Source organism: Capsicum annuum, chromosome 3 (assembly GCF_002878395.1).
Source record: "Capsicum annuum cultivar UCD-10X-F1 chromosome 3, UCD10Xv1.1, whole genome shotgun sequence".
Taxonomy (NCBI): Eukaryota; Viridiplantae; Streptophyta; class Magnoliopsida; order Solanales; family Solanaceae; genus Capsicum; species Capsicum annuum.
In genome coordinates this window covers 197789121-197797901 of record NC_061113.1, presented here as the reverse complement: position 1 = coordinate 197797901, position 8781 = coordinate 197789121, and the positions used below count along the sequence as shown (strand labels likewise).

At 29.3% G+C, this 8781-nt stretch overlaps 1 protein-coding gene across 1 annotated transcript; it reads right to left on the bottom strand.

Annotated features, from left to right (window-relative positions):
- Positions 1-290: 290 nt before the first annotated feature.
- On the bottom strand, positions 291-6170 carry LOC124896782. Its single transcript, XM_047408625.1, has 11 exons — positions 6024-6170; positions 5742-5951; positions 5603-5656; positions 5418-5495; positions 5190-5264; positions 4846-4926; positions 3591-3808; positions 3275-3350; positions 2021-2604; positions 1843-1938; positions 291-351 (listed from the first exon to the last, which is right to left on the bottom strand). The coding sequence occupies exons 1-11, from the start codon at positions 6168-6170 to the stop codon at positions 291-293; spliced, it is 1680 nt and encodes a 559-aa protein (XP_047264581.1).
- Positions 6171-8781: the final 2611 nt, after the last annotated feature.

Below are 8781 nucleotides of genomic sequence, written 5' to 3'. Positions count from 1 at the left end.
TGGGGTTAAGGCTTTGTGGATGATGGTATGTATTAGAATATTTATGTATTTAAATATTTTTTTTATTCATTATAAATTTTTATGTTAGTATCTGTATTAAATAATTCGTCTCTAATAGGTTGAGGCAGCTGGTAGTTATCTTTACTGTGTATATGAATCAGGAAGGAGCTACATGTTGATATTGATCATGACACATGCAATTATGGTCGGTATTAAATTGATGAAATACCCTGTGCACATGAAATTATTGTTTTAAAGAGTAAAAATATTGATGTAAAAGAGAATGGTCGTTACTGCTCAGAATTGTACAAGCCAAACACCATTGTCAGGACTATGAACTCCCGATAGTTCCTATACCAGACAAAAAGAATTGAAATGTTCCACTATTTATTGATGACGAAGAAGTTCTGCCATCTAAATACAAAAGACCTCCGGGTAGGCCAAAGAAAGGAAGACATTTGAAATCTAGTGAATCACTTACTTCAAGTTTGAACTGTTGCGGTAAATGCGGACGTGCAAGCCACAATCGAAGGACGCACGATTTCTTTTTAAAGGAATCGTGAAGAAGAGAATTTGTTGTTCTAAATGATTATGCTTAATTTGGTTTTAATTGAATAATCATTTTAGTTAGTTTTTGTTGATATACTGGAAAAACTTTGATTTATGTTTTTAATTATTATCTGATGTTTAGTTCTTAATAAATGTTGACATTTTCATAACAATTTAATACAGTTTACAAAGATCATATTTTGTTACCTTATCCCTTATAATTATAATATAGTTATAGGTGTGTATATACTATGTAATTTGACAATTATTACAGTAAATAATTGTTGAAACGTATTGTGTATTACACAGTTACTCAATAACATTTCATATATAATTGATGTAGGATATACTATTATACTTTAATGACATGTATGATGTTAAACTTACACCATTGACTTTTAACTTATCGTTTCTATCAGTTTTTGATGAAATAACATAAGAAATGGCACACTTATGTAACAAAATTTGTGAAAATTTAAGTAGCCTTTTCATTGCGTGCTATGTGTATGATTATGGATTATAAGTTAGTGTATATGTATGATATAAATTATTTTTATTATAAAATACTCATATTTTCTTACCTATGAAATAAATTATTTTTGTTATAAAATACTCATATTTGCTTACCAATAATACGTTTAATGGTTGATACATTAACAAATCAATAAATGTAAAATTTCTTAACAGTATGCTTATAATGTACGATGTAGTATTATACTTTATAAATATGTATGCTGTTAAATATTTTTGTTATTTTTTATTATGTCATGAACATGTAACAACATGTATGATGTTATGTAATACATAAGTCTAAATGTATGCGAGACCTGTTCAATGTATTATTAACTTATAACATAATTTATATACTGATAAAAATACAATGTGTTAGATATACAATAACATATTAATGTGTAATTTCTTGTTATGTGTTATATATAATATTAGGTAAGGCAAACTCATTACTACCAAACTATATAGTAAGAATACAATATAGTGTATGTAATTGCATAACATTTCTTCAAAAGATAACTATGTATAAGAAGAATAAGGACATCCATAAAATGTAAATTAAAATCCAAAATCCAAAAAATAAAATAAAATTATGTAACTGTTTAACATCAACTACTAAAAAAATAATTAGACTATTATAAAAAAAGTGCCACTCTAAAGTAACAATTGCACTTTCAATAGTTGATTGGAGATAACTATTCTTATCGAGGAGGATCGTCATTATCACTCGAATAACCTTTTCATGCCTTTGTCTCTCTGTAATGCCATAGTAATGAAGCATACCGTGCATGTTGACTTTCAACATCAAACCCACATGAATGCACTTGCTGTTCTTCACTTAATATTTCTACATATGCAGCCACAAAGACCCCGCAGTCCCTGATTTGAAAAAAAAATGAAGGAACAGTCCGTTCAATAATAATACTATGATTATACATGTAAAAAAAAAAAATTCACTTACAAACTATCGTATGCTTGTTGTGGTATGTTTTTAATGTAGTCAACATAAAATAGGTTTTGACTGATAAGATCAGTTTGCTGACCAAGCTTTCCTTTATACGCTTCCAATGTTGACCAGTCAGTTCGCTCTGTCTTTTCAAAAAAATCACTATCTGACAAGTAAGTACGCAACATCACTTCCAACTTTTGTATTTCGTTTGGTAGTTTCCTTTTTCTTTTACTTGACAATGAGTCATACACACGTATCACTCCCTCCTTTAACACAAATACAATCAATACCCAGTGAAATTCTTTGCCACAATTAACAGAAACATTTACCTCATCAACCATATGCCATGGTAATCCAGAAGGAATATAGAATCCATTAGTTGTATTTGTAATAGCATCTTTATTCTTAGCCAAAGCATAAGATTCTTCATAATCTTCTTGCATGGATATCTGATCTGTTTGATCCGTTGGATAATATCGACTATATGTCTTATCGATATATGTTTTAAAGAAGTAGCTGATTATTGTATATTTATAATTATCACACAGCTGCAACTTCGATTCCTTTCTTAAATGGTAGAATATCTCATCTAAGTACTACATGTGCAAACAGGTAAAATATAAAAAATAGTGAAAGAAAATAACATATTCTTTAGTTTTTAGTACGTATTTGTTAATCACATTAATGTATGAATGACTGCCACTACATGTATGATAAATAATTATACATCATTAGCTATGTATAATGTAATATTCTAATGCTTGTTGCAATAATAAATTTATTTTTCTACCAATTTAAACATACATGATATCGTATTAATGATTAGTTTCTAACAATAATAGGTGCAACATGGTATTATACATAAGATTTTGCCGCATGTTGGATAGATGATAATAAAAGATGTTACATGTATGAAAAGGTATTATACATAGCTAGAAATATATGAAACACACATTGACTGTATTAGTTCTATTTACTATAATATGCTACATTATACTAACTGTTATACATCATTCCAATTTCAGTATCAGTACTTTAGATAACACTTCATAATTATACATCATTTTCAAATGTATGATGCAAGTTTTTAGTGAAGATTCTAAAAGTAACAGAAGTTTGAAAGAGTAACATGTATTATATGGAATTTTAGTAAAGTTTCTAACAGTAACAATATTTATGATATGGAACAAATTTAGTTTAATTTACCTCACCATTTCAGCATTTTTTGCGTTGTAACATCAAGTAGATCCAATTCTTTGACTGTGCCTGTGCAGCGATAAAGTCCAACTGAGGATAACTTAATCCTGGAGCATTTTTAAGATAGTGATTGTCTGTTTGTTTCCTGCAAATTTATCAAGGATTAAACATCATAAAATTTTATGCTATCGTAGTATTCTAAAAAATAAAAAAAGTTTTCTAATTACTTACTTGCTAGCATGATATTTCAGTAACCCTATTTCAAGTCACTGAGAGTAATCGAACATCAATTAGTTACACAAATCTTGGTAAATGGTACAGCCGTCAAAATCATACATCTGCTTCTCTTCATTATCGGAATTACCCTCATCCTTAGAGCTTGAACCAAATTTTGTTATGCAGGGTGACCTCATAATCCTCGACTTCTTTCGGTCCCTTTTTACAGGTGCTTTTGTGGCTGTTGGGAATTGTCCACTGACTTTTGGTCACTATATTTGGTGTACCAACATCCAATGACTTTGTAGTTGAAGGTGTTGGCAAATCAAATAATAGTGCATCTATAGTATCTTGAACTGAATCAGTTATTGTGCCACCGACATCATCCTACATACATGCATATGAGTGTGTTACGTATAAAATAAACTTATGAATGTATAACTTTAATTATACTTAAGATATGTATGTATCAGAGGAATCATACATAGTATTACATAGCACATTATACATAATCCACTAAATTTGAGTACAATGAGTTTATATCCTTTCACAAAATGACCATTTTGTATTAGATACTCCATAACTAAATTTCCTTACCCAACATGTAGAAATAAAATGTTATAAAAAAATCATCATCACCCAATTCTAATGAATACCAATATTACTAGTTCAGAATATGACTTTACAATAAAGTCAGAAATCATGGAAGAATCAAAATTCCAAAATATTGATATTCAGCTGAGAAAATTATTTTTTTTTTCTAGCAATAACAGTTGGTACATTTATGTAGATAGATTTGGAGCAATAAACCAACATGAGTGACAAAAGATATAGATAACTCTTCCATATCAGGACTGTGCTATTTTTTTAATTCTTCATCACGACCTTCTTCTTTATCGCCCATAATCTCATCCTATATTAAATAACAGTCAACATGCGTGAATATTTAATCAAAGTAATACAAAGTTGAATGAAAAAAAAATTTATATCGGTGATTTGAAATTGTTATCTGTAAGGCTTGAATATGATTGTATAAATCTCTCTCTCTCTCTATATATATATTCTATATATGTATAAGATCAAACTCACACATCAAAACACATTTGATAACACTTAACATTTTTAGATTTCTAAGGTGATTCAACAATATTTTTATATAACTAATTGTAAATAGCATACATGTGTATGAGGGTATTTGTAAAGAACATTTATTCTCTTAAAGAGACTAAAAATATTAGTAATGTATAACATATTATTATACATTCAAATGAATGTATAATGAAACTGTAACAGTTCCAATGAAAGTGTTTTAATATATTGATATTCAGCCGAGAACGTTATGACACTTTTTCTAATAATAACAGGTGGTACATTTATATAGACAAGTTTGGAGTAACAAACCAACATGAATGAAAAAAATATACCGACAAATCTTTCATATCAGGACTGTGCTTATTTTTCAATTCTTCTTCACGACCTTCTTCTTTATCGATCATATTCTCATCCTATATAAAATAACATTGTGCATGTGTGAACATTTAATCAAAGTAATATAATGCTGGATGAAAAACAGTTTTATATCAGTGATAAAAATTTGTTATCTATAAGGCTTGCATATGAATGTATAAATCTATATATACATATCCTATATATGTTTATCATACACATCAAAATCCATTTGAAAACATAACATTTATATATATCAAAGGTGATTCAGGAATATTATTATATAACTAACATTTACATACGTAATCTTAATTCAATATACCTTCTGTTCGCTTTGAACGTCAGTTGTTGTTGGACATTCATTATGTGTGTATACACGTTTGGAACTCTGTTTCCACTGGTTGAAGTACAGATGGTTCATCATTTCTGATTTCAATGATTGGTCCCTTGTCCTTATCTTTATGCTATATAAAACTGAAATAAAAATAGGTTAGATATGAGAGTTATACAAATTTATAGTAACACAACAACATAATAAACAAAGAAGTACCAGCAAATTCTCCTTACATGGACTGTCATGTTTTTTCGATCCTTCTTCAGGACTTTGTTGTTGATCAATAATTTTCTCCTTAATACGGATGTATAAGCATTTCATTAAATTAAAAGAAAATTGAATGAAATAAAATTTTATACCGGTGATTCTTTATTTTCTTCATTCTTCAAAGCTTTAAAGACCTCAACAGGTATATTGGAGATTAGTGTAACCAGCTCAACAATTTTTTTATCAACCTTATAGCATAAAGAAAAAAATAAAATATTAGAAAAATCTCATGCTTTACAAAAACAAAAATTGCCAATAAGAAAGTTAACTTACATATGTGTTGATGTAAGTCTTTACAACCTCCATATCTAAAGTAAAATTAGAAGTCCCTTCAGGCGTTGTGGAAGATGAAGGAACAAACTTGAGTTGGTCATGCTCAGGAAACACACCAAGTTCTCCTTGATGACGATGTTCAAATTCAGACACACCAATTTCTCCTTTATCTGTTGAATCCTCTTGATTTTTAGAAAACAAACCAAACAACTGACGTACTGAACGTGCACGTGTAGATTTCTCATCATTCGTCACCCCTGGACTATATTCCTAAAATATAACTATCTTTCTTCTCTTTGATATTTGTTCAGGTGGTGAAGGTGAAGCTAAAACAATCTTTATTAGAAATTCCCGCAGTGGTATAGTGCAGAAATCATCAAATTCTTCAGCTGTAGTGACAACACGGGGTTGATCTTCATCGGCTGACATTTTCAATGTTCAAGAAATAGATGTGGAAGCAGTAGATGTTATATCAAATATCTCAAGATATTTGGAAAAAGACAAATCCAAACTACGAGACAAATCCAAACTACGAACTTCTTCTCTTGTAGGTTGTAAATTCTTGTAAGAATACTAAAAAAATGAATTTCAAAATGAAATATTAGAGCGTCAATAAAATGACTTGAAAATGAAAATAATTAACAAGTTATAAAATACCTTACTGAACATGACAAACATAAAAGATTCATACTTAGGCCTGGTACACTACACAGACCAGCTGAGTATTCTTGGGATGATATTTCTTCGTCGCTAACAGTTTTTTATCTACCTCAGAGCAATACTCAAACATCTAAACATTTAGAATGTGTGGCATCCCACACAATGAATATAACTACTTTGCGTCTCTAAAATTCTGCCGCCAGGAGTTCATCAACTTTTCAAATATAATCTTTCCCCATGGAAAGTGTTTGTAACGACTATCCTCGACCATCTGGAAGTGAGCTAAACTAATGGGTGCTTCGCAATGCTGAGAAAATAGGAATGTATGAACAAAGAATAATATCGCAACATTCAGAGCATCTTCAGAGTTATCGAAGTTTCCCATCTTTACACGTGTTATCAATTTTGACCTAGTTATTCCACCTACAGTGCCAGGAAATACTTCGACATCAAAGAGGATTTTGTCGATGAAGTATACATATACTCATCAATATCACCGGTGTATTTAAGAACAGTAATAATAGAAAATTCAAGCATCGTTAATTTCAGAATATTTCCCTGCATCCACACATAAATCTTATCTTTATTATCCTGCTGGATTTCTTGCATAAGAAGACATTTTGTAATCTGGCATATCCAGTTGCACTGAGGCAAGTCGAGAAGTATTCCAAAAATCATATTTCTAAATGCCCCTAAAACATCTTCTCTAAAATACATCTTTATGTCTTCACCAAAAGGACGGTTACATAAGCTACCAATATGCAATGGGTGAGCCGAGACTTTGTCAATACGGTATTTCATGTCCTAAAAAAATAAAATCACACCCTAATTACACAATAGTTACAAATGTATGAGGGGGACTTATACAGTTAGAAAATAAAATGCAGTAATGTATAATGTCATACTATACATTTTCACCTTAAACATGTATGACCTATAAACTTGTCAGAATGTATAATGTCACGTTAAACAATATTAAGACTTTCTAACTGTATAATACCACATAAATCATAAAAATGCCTCTTATATGTAATAAGAACTTCCAATGTATAACATATTGAAATATATATCAGAGTACTAATATTATACGTTAGTCTTCCAAAATAAGTAATGGATAATGCCTTATATCTTATAGCTTATACTTTAAAATATAAACTTCCAGAATGTATAATGTCATACTATACATATAAAAATATTCAACTTATACATTATGTACCTATAAAATTATCAGAATGTTTGTAATGTAACCTTATACAAATATCATAGATTCGATTTGTATAATTCCACTTAATACAAGGAACAACCTATTCTAAGTATATAAAAACTTATATTATACATTAGTCAGATAAACAAAGTAATGTATAATGTATGCACAACTGAATTGACAAAACACATATGCACACTGTATAATCCCAAAAATTATTATTAAGTTATAATCAATACCTTCGGAAGACGTGGTCGTCCGAAATTATCAACCTTCTTATTACTTGCAGCTTTTGAACCTGACTTCTTCGATCTAGAATTAGCCACTTCCTTTAATTTCTTCATTGTTGCTGGATCATTTCAGTGCTTTGAACGATTCTCTGCGAAATTGAGTTCTTCGTAATCAAATGTACCAGAAACAAAACCAACGGGAATATCTTATTTTTGAGAATTTAACTGACTACGTCCTAAACTAAAGCTAGGAATAGAATCCATTACCAATTTTACACTATATTTGATTAAGCAGAAGCAACTACAAACCAAGAAAATCAAAGATCTAACTTGTAGTATATGAAAAAAATAAAAAAATCGAACTACGAAACTTGAATATGATTGCAAAATACGGTAATTTCATACAAACCAACATGCAACCAAAAAAGAAATGTAAAAAAATCCTGAATTGTTAAAGTTGAAAAAAAAATAAAGTAAATTAGTAAAATCAATTAAATCTTGAAAACTTACAAATTGGTAACCTGTAAGTACAAGTTACTTGAATTTTGCCGTGAAAAAAGGGTTTTAAATATGGAGGAAAATACGGGAGTGTAATGGGAGCAAATGGGAGAAAAGTCTGGAAGTGATTATCTTGTTTTAGATGTATAAGGTTTATGAGAGAGAAAGTACAAAAAAGGAGATTTATGTAATTAGTTTGGGATTTGTGTAAATACTTTAACAAATTGGGATTTAATGTAATAAGGTAACTTTAATTTGTGTATATATGTAAATTTTAGGACTTATAATGCAAGATAAAAAGTACGAATTACTTTTTTAAGGATATTCACACTTTTAATATTATAGAGTTGAGGAAAAAAATAAATTAATATTTTTTAAAATCTAATTAATATTAAAATACAATTAATTTTAGGAGGCATTGTATCACAAGTAAACAAGGAAATCGTGT

Coding starts and splice junctions, on each gene's coding strand:
- LOC124896782 (XM_047408625.1), bottom strand. CDS start 6,170: ATGTCAGCCGATGAAGATCAACCCCGTGTTGTCACTACAGCTGAAGAA. Junction 4,927..5,189: donor ACGTTCAAAGCGAACAGAAG/GTATATTGAATT, acceptor TATTTTATATAG/GATGAGAATATGATCGATAA. Junction 1,939..2,020: donor CAACAAGCATACGATAGTTT/GTAAGTGAATTT, acceptor TTTTCAAATCAG/GGACTGCGGGGTCTTTGTGG.